The sequence below is a fragment of the Eucyclogobius newberryi genome, unplaced genomic scaffold (genome assembly GCF_026437365.1).
Source record: "Eucyclogobius newberryi isolate DKJ021-1_F unplaced genomic scaffold, fEucNew1.0.hap1 SCAF_3, whole genome shotgun sequence".
NCBI classification, from domain to species: Eukaryota; Metazoa; Chordata; class Actinopteri; order Gobiiformes; family Gobiidae; genus Eucyclogobius; species Eucyclogobius newberryi.
The window spans coordinates 749,211-765,684 of NW_027315945.1; the positions used below are offsets into that span (position 1 = coordinate 749,211).

The 16,474-nt window shown below is 54.5% G+C and overlaps 1 protein-coding gene across 1 annotated transcript in view; it reads right to left on the reverse strand.

Moving 5' to 3' along the window:
* Positions 1-1,469: 1,469 nt before the first annotated feature.
* Positions 1,470-16,474, reverse strand: part of nr2f5 (nuclear receptor subfamily 2, group F, member 5) — a 32,006-nt gene continuing 17,001 nt past the window's right edge. The window contains exons 2-4 of the mRNA XM_072459971.1: positions 7,408-7,688; positions 5,532-5,778; positions 1,470-2,026 (exon numbers count right to left, since the gene is read on the reverse strand). Coding sequence (XP_072316072.1) covers positions 1,707-2,026; positions 5,532-5,778; positions 7,408-7,688 — 848 coding nt within the window. The 3' untranslated portion in view covers positions 1,470-1,706. The remainder of the gene's footprint in view (positions 2,027-5,531; positions 5,779-7,407; positions 7,689-16,474) is intronic.

The following is a 16,474-nucleotide window of genomic DNA, read 5'->3' on the forward strand; positions in this document are numbered from 1 at the left end:
TTCAGAAGGGCCCCGGATGGAAAGGACCGGTCCATACGGGGCTTCAGAAGGGCCCCGGATGGAAAGGACCGGTCCATACGGGGCTTCAGAAGGGCCCCGGATGGAAAGGACCGGTCCATAAGGGGCTTCAGAAGGGCCCCGGATGGAAAGGACCGGTCCATACGGGGCTTCAGAAGGGCCCCGGATGGAAAGGACCGGTCCATAAGGGGCTTCAGAAGGGCCCCGGATGGAAAGGACCGGTCCATACGGGGCTTCAGAAGGGCCCCGGATGGAAAGGACCGGTCCATAAGGGGCTTCAGAAGGGCCCCGGATGGAAAGGACCGGTCCATACGGGGCTTCAGAAGGGCCCCGGATGGAAAGGACCGGTCCATACGGGGCTTCAGAAGGGCCCCGGATGGAAAGGACCGGTCCATAAGGGGCTTCAGAAGGGATGGAAAGAAACTCTAAAATCCTTTTGGATTTCGGCAGAATCAATGAGAGAAGCACAAAATGCAGTGGATCTTGTTGAGCTGAGAGAACCTTGATTTTGTCCTGGTGGAGAATGAGTTCCTCCTTTTCACACGCGTCACTGAAATGAACAAATGTCATGACTCGGTTCTGAGTTTGATTTGAGGGAGTGACCAGACTGATCCCTCTGGAGAACAAAATACAGTTTATTTCTGGACTTTCCAGGCAGCCAGATGTTGGGTCAGGCTTACCAAATAAAATAACTACTAGATGAATAACAGCAGTAAATTTTATTTAAAATAAAGTAGAATCCAAACAAAAATAAAAGTCCTCATAGGGATAAAACAATCCACAATACTGTACAATAATACTGACATAGGGAGCACAGAGCCCTGCTCCTTAAACAGATCGGAGCTTGTGATGTACAGGTCACATGACACAGGTGAGCGCCTCTCGCCCCGCCCAGCTCATACACAGGTCACATGACACAGGTGAGCGCCTCTCGCCCCGCCCAGCTCATACACAGGTCACATGACACAGGTGAGCGCCTCTCGCCCCGCCCAGCTCATAGACAGGTCACATGTGGCACAGGTGAGCGCCTCTCGCCCCGTCACAACAGTTCATACATTATGGCACATTCTTAAGAAACGCTTAGTGAGACGGTGTCTCTGCTCTAGGCATGTTCAACCCACATGGACAATCTAAGTGTCTGAGGTCATTCACCAACTTGAGCTGTGGATACACACACACACACACACACAGACACACACAGACACACATACGGACACACACACACACACACACAATCATAAGACTTACATCACTGTGGTCTTTGAAAAACAGCAGTTCTTACAACATCAGAGAATCACCAAAGCAATGGGGGGGATCTATTAAAGGCGCCAGCCGAGTAGGACTGAGTGGTACTAGTGGACTATAGGGCCACCATTGTACTGTAAAGAGCAAAGCCTGGGCCCCTGAGCCCCCCCAGGCTCAAGTGACATCACAGCCTCAAATGTCCAGACGGCCCCTGAGCAGCTCCGTCCTGTGCTGCCTGCTGAGCTCCAGTGCTTTGTCAAAACAGGCTTCAGTCCAGGAGCCCAACAGTTCTGACCCCAGTGCATCGTCACACGGCCGGCCCCTGCCCCTGTCCCTGCAGAGGGTCCGTTTCAAGTCCAGAGGGTTATGTGGGCATGTTCTGAGGGAGTCCTAATGTGTGAGTGGACAGCAGGATGACAGTCATGAGGGGCCACAGAGCCTTCTCAGGGGCCGTTCTCATTGTAGTGTAGGGACAGGGACCGCTCCCTCTGCACCGGGGGCATGTAGGGCCAGTTATAGCTGGAGCCAGACAGTAGCATGTCCCTCAGCAGAGTCTCTATGGGGGTCTTCCCCACCAGGCGCACAAAGAAAAGCTGCTCGATGACAGGGGACGACACAATGCGCAGAGATGGCAGGCGCAGCAGCAGCCGGCCGAAGCGGTTGGGCTGGTTGGGATACTGGTTCCTCACATACTCCTCCAGAGCACACTGGGACTTCTCCTGGATGCTCTCCACGTGAGCCACGTCCGACAGCCCCATGGCATCTGCACACAGGACAGACAGGGGCACACACAGGACAGACAGGGGCACACACAGGACAGACAGGGGCACAAACAGGACAGACAGGGGCATGAGGTCAGGAAAACAGGCTCTTTCACTACTCTTTTGCATGACCAACAGAGACTTGAGAACACTCACACACCACAGTCTCACACAGACAAAGGAGGTGAAGTGTTTTGCCCCAGGGCACAAGGACAGCATAGATCCTGGGCATTAGGTTGGTGGACTTAAACTTGAACCACTGTGGCCCTGTGTATTTAAGAGTGAGTTGGCACACTTGCCCCGGGCGCTCTGGGTCCAGAGGTTATGGAGGTCAAAACTAGCGGTGTTAAACTCTGGTCCTCCTCCACCGCCCCATACATAATTCAGGGTCTGTAGGGCTGAGGGGCAGGGGTCAGGATCAGCTGCCTTGGCTTTGGAAGGGGGGCTGGTGGTGGTGTGGGGCGCCGACATATTTGAATTATAGATGTTGACTGATAGAGAAGGCTGTCTGTTATTACTGTTGCTATGGTCTTTCCGATGAGTGTGCCACATTTGATTCCATGAGAATGATCTTGACATTTGGACTTGATGCTTAAGCCATCACCATCTGCATGTGCGACACACTGATCTCTAAAATCTCTGATTCTATTGGGGGTTTCAGTCGTTTTTTTCTGATATGGATGCCATTTTTAGGACTTTTGCCAATTAAAATATAAATAAATATATAAAAAACTCTCACCTCACCCTCCGCGGGTGGTCCCAAGCTTGGGTTCTCTACCAGAGGCCCCTGGGAGCTTGAGGATTCTTCAGTATCTTTGCTGTTCCTGCATTTTTCTGGACTGAGATGTCCGATGTTTTTCCTGGATCTGCTCAAGTCATTCCTCCAGTTTAGGGGTCATTCCTCCAGTTTGGGGGTCACTCCTCCAGTTTGGGGGTCATTCCTCCAGTTTGGGGGTCACTGCCCCAAGTGCTCCGATCACTACGGACTCCACCCCGATACCTTCACGCTCCAGGCCTTCTTCAGCTCCCTGCAGTTGTGTGGGTCTCAGCAGCCCCTTTCCACCACCTACACCCTGCCATGATCAGGGCCTCTCTCCTTCAGACTCTTTCTAGTCATTGGCAGGATTTCGTGATATCAGCCGGTGGTATATATATATATATATATATATATATATACATCTTGCACTGCAGGGTGTAAGATGCTGCAGGGACAGCACACATGGAGCTCCATCACAAGGAGCTGACATAGTTACAGAAACATCTGTGCAGAGTACGAGCTGGAGACCCCAAGGACAAAGTGGGAAACACTGTCAAAGGTGGTGGAGAACGATGGAACCAAGGTCCTCTGGGACCTCCAGATACAGACAGACAGAATGGTAATGGAACCAACCGGTCATAGTGGTGGTCTCAAGGGTCAGAGGAAAGCCGTGGTGGTGGACATTGCAGTGCATGGGATGGAAACATCCGGAATAAGGAACATGAGAAACTAAAGAAATACCAAGGCCTCAGAGAGGAGCTGAAAAAAGGTCTGGAGCGTGAAGGTATCAGTGGTGCTGTAGTGACCGGAGCACTTGGGGCAGTGACCCCCAAACTGGGGGAATGGCTTGAGCAAATCCAGGAAAAACATCAGACAACTCGGTCCAGAAAAGTGCAGGAACAGCAAAGATACTGAAGAACCCTTAAGCTCCCAGGGGCCTCTGGGAGAGGACAAGAGCTGGAAGGGGGAGAAATAGAGACCACCCCCGGAGGGTGAGAAAGAGTTTTTTTTTAATTAATTATATATATATATGTATTAGATACTAGTTTTAATATTGATTAGTATTGCTAATGTGTGCTCTCTGTGGAGATGTAGAGAGGTCATCCGTACTGATTGAGGCCAAGCCTGTTAGCTACAGTGCTAGCAGTGTCCCAACTGACCCGTGTAAATCTGTTAGCGCTGTGCTGCACCTGGCTCATGTTAGAGGGATGTGCTCTCGGACAGAAAAAGCCAACGCTAATCCTCCTAGCTTACAGTGTTTGAGCCGGCACGCCTTTGTTTACGGTAAACACTCCTTAAAACAAGAAGATTTAAGCAGAGCAGAGAGAGAAGACGAGGCAATGGAGAGAGAGAGAGAGGGAGAGAGTGGCTCATTGACGTGAGTGTGTTTAAATCAGTGTGTTGTTAGGATTCTAATGTGAGTGTGTTGACCGGGGCGTGTTGACGCGGGGCGTGTTGACGGGGGCGTGTTAACGTGGGGCGTGTTGACGGGGGCGTGTTAACGTGGGGCGTGTTGACGGGGGCGTGTTAACGTGGGGCGTGTTGACGGGGGCGTGTTAACGTGGGGCGTGTTGACGGGGGGCGTGTTAACGTGGGCGTGTTGACGCGGGGCGTGTTTGACGCGGGGCGTGTTGAGGTGGGCGTGTTGACGCGGGGCGTGTTGACGTGGGCGTGTTGACGCGGGGCGTGTTGACGGGGGGCGTGTTGACACGGGGCGTGTTGACGTGGGCGTGTTGACGTGGGCGTGTTGACGTGGGCGTGTTGACGCGGGGCGTGTTGACACGGGGCGTGTTGACGCGGGGCGTGTTGACGCGGGGCGTGTTGACGCCGGGCGTGTTGACGCGGGGCGTGTTGACGTGGGCGTGTTGACGCGGGGCGTGTTGACACGGGGCGTGTTGACGCGGGGCGTGTTGACGCGGGCGTGTTGACGCGGGGCGTGTTGACGGGGGGCGTGTTGACGGGGGGCGTGTTGACACGGGGCGTGTTGACGCGGGGCGTGTTGACGCGGGGCGTATTGACGGGGGGCGTGTTGACGCGGGGCGTGTTGACGTGGGCGTGTTGACGTGGGCGTGTTGACGCGGGGCGTGTTGACGCGGGGCGTGTTGACGCGGGGCGTGTTGACGCGGGGCGTGTTGACGCGGGGCGTGTTGACGCGGGGCGTGTTGACGTGGGCGTGTTGACGCGGGGCGTGTTGACACGGGGCGTGTTGACGCGGGGCGTGTTGACGCGGGCGTGTTGACGCGGGGCGTGTTGACGGGGGGCGTGTTGACGGGGGGCGTGTTGACACGGGGCGTGTTGACGCGGGGCGTGTTGACGCGGGGCGTGTTGACGGGGGGCGTGTTGACGCGGGGCGTGTTGACGTGGGCGTGTTGACGCGGGGCGTGTTGACGCGGGCGTGTTGACGCGGGGCGTGTTGACGTGGGCGTGTTGACGCGGGGCGTGTTGACGGGGGGCGTGTTGACGGGGGGCGTGTTGACGCGGGGCGTGTTGACGTGGGCGTGTTGACGCGGGGCGTGTTGACGCGGGCGTGTTGACGCGGGGCGTGTTGACGTGGGCGTGTTGACGCGGGGCGTGTTGACGGGGGGCGTGTTGACGCGGGGCGTGTTGACGCGGGGCGTGTTGACGGGGGGCGTGTTGACACGGGGCGTGTTGACGCGGGGCGTGTTGACGCGGGCGTGTTGACGGGGGGCGTGTTGACGCGGGGCGTGTTGACGTGGGCGTGTTCATGTGGACGTACTGCTGGTCCTGACCTGAGGTGAAGAGCACGATGGACTTGAGGCAGGAGAACTCGGCCGTGTCCACCTGCAGAGCCTTCAGCTTCTCCACCTGCTCCTGGAACACTCGGATGTGGTCCATGAAGGCCACCACACGCTCGGCCGACATGGGGGAGGCGTGCAGGCCGGCCGCAGCCAGGAGAGGAGCCACGTGGAGAGGCATGGAGCACTGAGCAGCATTCAGAACAAACAGCTCGCTCCAGGACATCCGCAGCAGCGCCACCTAGAGGGACACAATGCATTTTCAGTTTAAGGCCAGACACAGCAGCTCAATATGAACAGAAATCGTGAGGAGGTCCCAGACCAGCTGAGAGACCTAGTCTCTCCATCGTGTCCTGGGTTTTCCCCAGGACCTGTTCCTGGTAGGACATGCCAGGAACCCCTCCCCAGGGAGGCATAGTTGGAACACACTCTCTGGTCTCCCTTCTTAAACAGAGGGACCACCACCCCGGTCTGCCAGTCCAGAGGCACTGTCCCCGACCGCCACGCGATGTTGCAGAGACGTGTCAGCCAAGACAGTCCTACAACATCCAGAGACTTAGGTCCTCAGGGCAGATCTCATCCACACCTGGAGCCATTGAGGAGCCACTGAGGAGCCAACAATGTCAGTGACTTCAGCTTGGGTGATGGACGAGCCAGCCTCTGAGTCCTGTCTCTGCTTCCTCTGCAGAAGATGTGACAATGGGATTAAGGAGGTCCTCAAACTATTCTGTTTGAAAGAATTTCGTTGGAATGACATAAAGTCGTCCCCCATGGCCTCCCCTGACCCTAACCCGCCTTTTTATCTCTGTGACAGCACGAGCTGCGGCCCGCCTGACCTGCCGATACCTGTCAATGACCTCAGGAGACCTACAAGCCAGAGTGGCCTGATAGGCCTCCATCTTCAGCCTGACGACATCCCTTACTTCTGGTGTCCACCACCGGGTTCAGGTGTTGCCGCCACGACAGGCACCGGAGACCTTGTGACCACAGCTCCGAGCAGCCGGAGGACGATGGAGGCGGAGAACATGGTCCAGTCTGACTCCCCCGGGATCTGGGAGGAGCCGGAGGTGTGAGTTGAAGACCTTGCTCACGCCAGACGTTCTGTTAGGAACGTCTTGCTCACGCCAGACGTTCCTAACAGACCCTCAGGATGCCAAGTGTGTCCGTACAACAATAATTAAAAGACAAATGTATTATTTTGCAGGTTTTTCGTCACCAAAGTTATGAACAATGATATTCAAATGTTCATTATTATAAGAATTGTTAGAGCCCAGAACGATCATGTTTCTGTGGGACCTGCTCTGTTTGTGATCTTGATGGCAGAAGAACCGGCCGACTAAAGCATGGCTTTTTTCTATTCATATGTTTATATCATTTTATAGCAGATTTTACAGATAAAAGACATATTTGACTGAAAAAGTGATGTATGGTTATTAGGTCTATTAACTATAATCTCATGACTCATTTTTGCTTGTAAATCAAATGTTACTGTAAAAGTAATCAGATGTGATTGTGGAGAACGAGGGGCTCCTGGTCCCTGGCCTCCAAACATTGAGGACCCCTGCACTTTTGTGGTGGCACTCTGCCATCTCCTTGTCTCCATGGAGATACACAGTAAATTGATAAATAATAGATAAATACAGCAAATTGAATGCCATATTGTGGAACTTTCAAGGCAAAACACTAACAGCTCTGTGCCGACAAGTAGATGAAAAGTTACATTGTGCATCTTTAGTCAATTCAAATTCTGTCATAAATATTAAAGGGTTTGCACATCTTCAAACCCCTGAATATTTGTAATTATTGTTATTAATAATTTTCTTGAGTGTAATATCCCAGGATCCCAGGGTCGTATGGTGCACGCGCTGACCTGGTCCATGAGCTGCAGGTCGGGGAAGAAGGGGATATTCTTGGCCCACTCCACGGCAGAGAAGAGCAGGCGCGCCGCCAGCTCACAGATGTTTTCAATGCCCATCAGGTTGTTTCCTTGCATGCACTGCGCCCCGTATCGGGACGTGGGGTACGGCTCGGCGCGCAGCAGCAGCGAGATGAAGCCCGACAGGTAGGGCTGAGCGCTGTAAGCGTCCGAGCCATTGGAGAGGTACTGTCCCGGGCTGCTCTGGGAACTGGAGGTCCGGCCACGCTGCACCGCTGCAACACACAACACCATCACAACTGTTACACTCGACACTTCACAGGGCAACACAAGGCAAGACACGTTTATGTCGAGCACAATTCGTACACAAGGCAATTCAAAGTGCTTCACACAACAGGAAAAATGCATTAAAATCAAAAAGACATGACAGAAATCACTAAAGCTTCATTTCTATTCATTCAATTTGACAGTTTTGTTTTCTTGAATCATACACTTAGTCCGTGCTTAGTGATCGGCTAGAGGAAAAAACAAATATCTTGGCCCTCACTGGCCCTCACTGGCCCACACTGGCCCTCACTGGCCCACAATGGCCCTCACTGGCCCACACTGGCCCACACTGGCAGACACTCTCTCCCATGTTTATTTGACGTTGCCATGGTGACAGGCGTCTCCGGGACGGGCACATCGCTTTTAGCTTGATTCTTTCCCATGTTTGACCGTCCCTAGACGTCAGCGCACTATCTGTCTCTGCACACGTCTGTGCTGAGCGTATGTATCTTTTACCATGACTCTCTGGTCGACGCCTTCATCTTATGAGTGATGCTTTTGTATCTTTAATGACGACTCGTCTGGCCCGCCCTAGATTTTGCTTTCACTAAACTAATTGTCCCAGAAAAAACTCGACCAAAGCTTTTAGTGTTAAAACTGGCTCTTGACCAGTGGGTCGGTCCCAGGCTCTTCTGGACTTTGCAGTGGCCTTAGTGCCGACTGACATCTGACCAGCGTGTGTTCTGACCCTGTCCCCTGGCTCCTGCTCTGAGGCTGCACTGTTGTGTCCAGCGGGATTATTTACATGTTCAATTGTGTCGAAATAGAAGTTTTAGAATTGGAAAGAATTTCTCTAATGAAGGGTTTTAATTTAAAGAAGTTTAAAGGAGCTATTAATTATCAGGCCGTCAAAGGGTTTAAGTAAAATCACAAAGACATGACACAAGTCACAACAGTTTAAGACATAAAAGAGAAAAGAGCAAAGAATAAACACAGCTAAATAAAACTGTTTTTATCTTAGATTTGAACATTGTCAGAGCAGAACCGGTCTCACATCTTCAGGTATGTTCCAGATTTTAGTCCTGACTCTGGCACCAGCAGGAGGCCGGTCCATGTTTAGTCCTAACTCTGGCACCAGCAGGAGGCCGGTCCATGTTTAGTCCTGACTCTGGCACCAGCAGGAGGCCGCTCCATGTTTAGTCCTGACTCTGGCACCAGCAGGAGGCCGGTCTATGTTTAGTCCTGACTCTGGCACCAGCAGGAGGCCGGTCCATGTTTAGTCCTGACTCTGGCACCAGCAGGAGGCCGGTCCATGTTTAGTCCTGACTCTGGCACCAGCAGGAGGCTGGTCCATGTTTAGTCCTGACTCTGGCACCAGCAGGAGGCCGGTCCATGTTTAGTCCTGACTCTGGCACCAGCAGGAGGCCGGTCCCTGAGGTCCTCAGAGTCCTAACTAACATGTCTGAGATGTACTTTGGTGCTAGGCCATGGAGAGACTTGTACACAAGCAGAGCTGCTTTAAAGTCTATTATCAAACACAAACAAAAAATACTAGAACTTGCTTCAGTGTAATCGTTTCTATTCAACTCAATGTATTTTTGTAACGCCCAAATCAAAAATGGGGGCCACTACTGCACACTTCACCCACCTGTGTGTGTGTGTGTGTGTGTGTGTGATGTGGCACTTTCCCCAAGACTTATAATAAATGGTAGCATTTCAAATTCAATATATATACAAGGGAAAACAATACTTTATTTTATTAGCACACTAGTTTGGATCTAGATCCAGACCAAAATAAAACTGATAAAATATTGTTAACAAATAATGAATGCAGAAAAAACAAGGACACAAATGTCCTCCAGAGTTTTTTTAATGAAAATGTTGAAAAGGCAGATTCATCCATGATTTTCCTTATTCAGGCAGAATCTGCTTATTTCATCTCACTTTTCTCACTGTCCCACACTAGAGCCTCTGTGGAGAGTAACAAACATGTCCCACACTAGAGCCTCTGTGAGCTCCTTTAACTGGAACAAAGGTTGAACATTTTAGAGCTTTATTCTGAACATTTATATTTGTATATAATACACACTTATGAATTATTGCTACAGAGTATTTATATAGTGCTTCCCACCTTCACGTCACCAAGGACCAGGTTCAGGGTTCAAGTGATTTGTTTTAGGCAGAGGCACCTAAGGGGGCTCTGGGGGGTCTGGGAAACTTTGAAGAAATCATAAGTGATTTCCTGCATTCTGGTGAATTTGAGCAGGTCACTGCCCGTTCACTTGGCTGCATGATGTGATTTTATTTTTAGTTAAATAAAATCCCCCCATCCCCCCATCAACCCATCACCCCATCCCCCCGTCCCCCCGTCCCCACATCACCCCATCCCCCCGTCCCCCCGTCACCCCGTCCCCCCGTCACCCCGTCACCCCGTCCCCCTGTCACCCCATCCCCCCATCAACCCATCCCCCCATCCCCCCATCAACCCATCACCCCATCCCCCCGTCCCCCCATCACCCCGTCCCCCCGTCACCCCGTCCCCCCGTCACCCCGTCCCCCTGTCACCCCATCCCCCCATCACCCCATCCCCCATCAACCCATACCCCCATCACCCCATCCCCCATCAACCCATCACCCCATCCCCCCATCCCCCATCACCCCATCCCCCATCAACCCATCACCCCATCCCCCCATCAACCCATCACCCCATCCCCCCATCAACCCATCCCCCCATCACCCCATCAACCCATCCCCCCATCAACCCATCCACCCATCCCCCCATCCCCCCATCACCCCATCCCCCTATCAACCCATCTCCCCATCACCCCATCCCCCCATCACCCCAGCCCCCTATCAACCCATCCCCCCATCAACCCATCCCCCCATCACCCCATCCCCCCATCCCCCCATCCCCCTATCAACCCATCCCCCCATCCCCCCATCACCCCATCCCCCCATCACCCCATCCCCCATCACCCCACCCCCCTATTAACCCATCCCCCCATCACCCCATCCCCCCATCCCCCCATCAACCCATCCCCCCATCCCCCCATCAACCCATCACCCCATCCCCCTATCAACCCATCTCCCCATCACCCCATCCCCCATCACCCCAGCCCCCTATCAACCCATCCCCCCATCAACCCATCACCCCATCCCCCATCACCCCATCCCCCTATCAACCCATCCCCCCATCACCCCATCCCCCCATCACCCCATCCCCCCAATCCCCCATCCCCCCTTCCCCCCATCACCCCATCCCCCCATCAACCCATCCCCAATCACCCCATCCCCCCATCACCCCATCCCCCTATCAACCCATCCCCCCATCACCCCATCCCCCCATCACCCCATCCCCCTATCAACCCATCACCCCATCCCCCCATCACCCCAATCCCCCATCCCCCCATCAACCCATCACCCCATCCCCCCATCAACCCATCCCCCCATCCCCCTATCAACCCATCCCCCATCCCCCCATCACCCCATCCCCCATCCCCCCATCACCCCATCACCCCATCCCCCCATCAACCCATCACCCCATCACCCCATCCCCCCATCACCCCATCACCCCATCCCCCCATCAACCCATCCCCCCATCACCCCATCACCCCATCACCCCATCACCTCATCCCCCCATCACCCCAATCCCCCATCCCTCCATCCCCCCATCACCCCATCCCCCCATTCCCCCATCACCCCATCACCCCATCAACCCATCACCCCATCCCCCCATTCCCCCATCACCCCGTTACCCCCAGGACCTGAGTTTGGCTGCACAGCCCCTGGCCCTTCACATCTTCACCTCTTTTGTCTCCTTCCTGTGGAGAGACTCCGGGACACACTCAGGACTGTTAAACTTATGTTTTATGTTGGAGGTAAATGTATAACCTTTGTCTTGACTTCGTGGCGCTTCCACGTGGGGCTGCAACGGTTACTCGAGTAAATAGAGTAATTTGATTACAAAAAAGATTATTGTTTTATTGCCTGGATGATTTGTTTAATTTATATATATTGAATTAAAACCGCATGAATCTGCGGCGCACATGGAACGACTTGTGACACTTCACACAGAGCTTTGTGCTGCAGGAGCTAAAGCTCCGCCGGAGAGAGCGGCGTGTTTTAAACTCACCAGTGTGATTAGTGTGAATGAGCACGAGGATTTGAGCTGTAACTCAAAGAGTCTTTGCTCTGTCATAGCAGACTTTCTGTTTTAGACTTGCGTGTTCTGTCTTCTTTTACACAACAAACTCTGCTTCCCAGTCTTACTTGTTTCAAATATGCCGCTCTCTCTGTTCCATGGACCGCGATGTACAAACAGAAGAGTTTGGACTGAAGTGAAATGTTGCTGTTTGGGGACAAACTTCAGAATAAAATGTTATTTTAAGCAGAAACTCATTATTTGTTATTTGTTTAATACTATAAACTATAACGTTTGATAAAAAGTGATTTAATATGCTTTTTAAATTGTTACTAATGCACAAAAAATGTAAGCGATTACTCGATTAATCGAAGAAAAGAATGGACCGATTACCCGATGACTAAAATGATGGATCGCTGCAGCCCTGCACACACGTGTCGCCACGCTGGCCTCAGTTTGCTCTTCTATTCATTCTTTTGCATGTTTCTCTGAGAATATGAGGCCGATTAACATCAAATAAAAGCCTTTTTAGCTTGACACCAGCAGAACAAGGCTGAGTGACATCCCAGTGGTCCTGATCGCCTGTGTGCCTGTTTTTTCAGTTTGATTCTAAACCTTACCAAGCCCAGAGAAAAAGAAGCGCTCAGACAAGTAACTGTGGAGAAAGAGGAGAGTAAAAGTTGTGCAGGTCTACAGGAGAAAGCACTAAAGAGGGGCAGATCTGAAAAAAGTTAAGGCTGGAGTGTGGGCCGGGCCGGGTCGGGCTGGGCCGGGCCAGGCTGGGCCGGGCTCTCTCTCTTATTTTGCCGGTGATAAACAGCTAAAGACCCGTTTAATCTCGTCTGGTGTAAAAACAGTTTCAAACGCAGAGCCGTCAGAATGAGTCCATAGTGGACGGGTCAGTTTGAGCAAAGAACGGCGCAGACGGACTGAACCACGTGGACAAAAGCAGCAGACGGACTGAACCACGTGGACAAAAGCAGCAGACGGACTGAACCACGTGGACAAAAGCAGCAGACGGACTGAACCACGTGGACAAGAGCAGCAGACGGACTGAACCACGTGGACAAGAGCAGCAGACGGACTGAACCACGTGGACAAAAGCAGCAGACGGACTGAACCACGTGGACAAGAGCAGCAGACGGACTGAACCACGTGGACAAGAGCAGCAGACGGACTGAACCACGTGGACAAAAGCAGCAGACGGACTGAACCACGTGGACAAGAGCAGCAGACGGACTGAACCACGTGGACAAAAGCAGCAGACGGACTGAACCACGTGGACAAAAGCAGCAGACGGACTGAACCACGTGGACAAAAGCAGCAGACGGACTGAACCACGTGGACAAAAGCAGCAGACGGACTGAACCACGTGGACAAAAGCAGCAGACGGACTGAACCACGTGGACAAGAGCAGCAGACGGACTGAACCACGTGGACAAGAGCAGCAGACGGACTGAACCACGTGGACAAAAGCAGCAGACGGACTGAACCACGTGGACAAAAGCAGCAGACGGACTGAACCACGTGGACAAAAGCAGCAGACGGACTGTACCACGTGGACAAAAGCAGCAGACGGACTGAACCACGTGGACAAAAGCAGCAGACGGACTGAACCACGTGGACAAAAGCAGCAGACGGACTGAACCACGTGGACAAGAGCAGCAGACGGACTGAACCACGTGGACAAGAGCAGCAGACGGACTGAACCACGTGGACAAAAGCAGCAGACGGACTGAACCACGTGGACAAGAGCAGCAGACGGACTGAACCACGTGGACAAAAGCAGCAGACGGACTGAACCACGTGGACAAAAGCAGCAGACGGACTGAACCACGTGGACAAGAGCAGCAGACGGACTGAACCACGTGGACAAGAGCAGCAGACGGACTGAACCACGTGGACAAAAGCAGCAGACGGACTGAACCACGTGGACAAAAGCAGCAGACGGACTGAACCACATGGACAAAAGCAGCAGACGGACTGAACCACGTGGACAAAAGCAGCAGACGGACTGAACCACGTGGACAAAAGCAGCAGACGGACTGAACCACGTGGACAAAAGCAGCAGACGGACTGAACCACGTGGACAAGAGCAGCAGACGGACTGAACCACGTGGACAAAAGCAGCAGACGGACTGAACCACGTGGACAAAAGCAGCAGACGGACTGAACCACGTGGACAAAAGCAGCAGACGGACTGAACCACGTGGACAAAAGCAGCAGACGGACTGTACCACGTGGACAAAAGCAGCAGACGGACTGAACCACGTGGACAAAAGCAGCAGACGGACTGAACCACGTGGACAAAAGCAGCAGACGGACTGAACCACGTGGACAAGAGCAGCAGACGGACTGAACCACGTGGACAAGAGCAGCAGACGGACTGAACCACGTGGACAAAAGCAGCAGACGGACTGAACCACGTGGACAAGAGCAGCAGACGGACTGAACCACGTGGACAAAAGCAGCAGACGGACTGAACCACGTGGACAAAAGCAGCAGACGGACTGAACCACGTGGACAAAAGCAGGGGAGTTGTTATCTTGAAACTTTTTTTTTAAAGATAAATGACATGGAAGAGATTTAATCTCATATTTAGATGCATATTTGAAACTGACTTAACTGTATGAGTCCTCGTGAGGATCGGGGGGGGCACTGTCAGAAAGGGGGGACACCATCAGCTGAGGGTGAGCCAGATGGAGGCGCTGTGGGCAAGATGGAGGCGCTGTGGGCCAGATGGAGGCGCTGTGGCCCAGATGGAAGCGCTGTGGGCCAGATGGAGGCGCTGTGGCCCAGATGGAAGCGCTGTGGGCAAGATGGAGGCGCTGTGGGCCAGATGAAGGCGCTGTGGGCCAGATGGAGGCGCTGTGGGCAAGATGGAGGCGCTGTGGGCCAGATGGAGGCGCTGAGGCCCAGATGGAGGCGCTGTGGGCCAGATGGAGGCGCTGTGGCCCAGATGAAGGCGCTGTGGGCAAGATGGAGGCGCTGTGGGCCAGATGGAGGCGCTGTGGCCCAGATGGAGGCGCTGTGGGCAAGATGGAGGCGCTGTGGGCCAGATGGAGGCGCTGTGGGCCAGATGGAGGCGCTGTGGGCAAAATGGAGGCGCTGTGGGCAAGATGGAGGCGCTGTGGGCCAGATGGAGGCGCTGTGGGCCAGATGGAGGCGCTGTGGCCCAGATGGAGGCGCTGTGGGCAAGATGGAGGCGCTGTGGGCAAGATGGAGGTGCTGTGGGCAAGATGGAGGCGCTGAGGCCCAGATGGAGGCGCTGTGGGCCAGATGGAGGTGCTGTGGGCAAGATGGAGGCGCTGAGGCCCAGATGGAGGCGCTGTGGGCCAGATGGAGGCGCTGTGGGCAAGATGGAGGCGCTGTGGGCCAGATGGAGGCGCTGTGGCCCAGATGGAAGCGCTGTGGGCAAGATGGAGGCACTGTGGGCAAGATGGAGGCGCTGTGGGCCAGATGAAGGCGCTGTGGGCCAGATGGAGGCGCTGTGGGCAAGATGGAGGCGCTGTGGGCAAGATGGAGGCGCTGTGGGCCAGATGGAGGCGCTGTGGGCCAGATGGAGGCGCTGTGGGCCAGATGGAGGCGCTGTGGGCCAGATGGAGGTGCTGTGGGCAAGATGGAGGCGCTGAGGCCCAGATGGAGGCGCTGTGGGCCAGATGGAGGCGCTGTGGGCAAGATGGAGGCGCTGTGGGCCAGATGGAGGCGCTGTGGCCCAGATGGAAGCGCTGTGGGCAAGATGGAGGCACTGTGGGCAAGATGGAGGCGCTGTGGGCCAGATGAAGGCGCTGTGGGCCAGATGGAGGCGCTGTGGGCAAGATGGAGGCGCTGTGGGCAAGATGGAGGCGCTGTGGGCCAGATGGAGGCGCTGTGGGCCAGATGGAGGCGCTGTGGGCCAGATGGAGGAGCTGTGGGCCAGATGGAGGCGCTGTGGGCAAGATGGAGGCGCTGTGGGCAAGATGGAGGCGCTGAGGCCCAGATGGAGGCGCTGTGGGCCAGATGGAGGTGCTGTGGGCAAGATGGAGGCGCTGAGGCCCAGATGGAGGCGCTGTGGGCCAGATGGAGGCGCTGTGGGCAAGATGGAGGCGCTGTGGGCCAGATGGAGGCGCTGTGGCCCAGATGGAAGCGCTGTGGGCAAGATGGAGGCACTGTGGGCAAGATGGAGGCGCTGTGGGCCAGATGAAGGCGCTGTGGGCCAGATGGAGGCGCTGTGGGCAAGATGGAGGCGCTGTGGGCAAGATGGAGGCGCTGTGGGCCAGATGGAGGCGCTGTGGGCCAGATGGAGGCGCTGTGGGCCAGATGGAGGCGCTGTGGGCCAGATGGAGGCGCTGTGGGCAAGATGGAGGCGCTGTGGGCAAGATGGAGGCGCTGTGGGCCAGATGGAGGCGCTGTGGGCCAGATGGAGGCGCTGTGGTCCAGATGGAGGCGCTGTGGGCAAGATGGAGGCGCTGTGGGCCAGATGGAGGCGCTGTGGGCAAGATGGAGGCGCTGAGGCCCAGATGGAGGCGCTGTGGGCCAGATGGAGGCGCTGTGGGCAAGATGGAGGCGCTGTGGGCCAGAGTGACCACGCTGGAGTCAGAGAACAACAACATGAAAATAAGATCCTGGATTTGGAGTCCAGATCACGTCGTCCTGACCTGAGGCTTGTGGGCG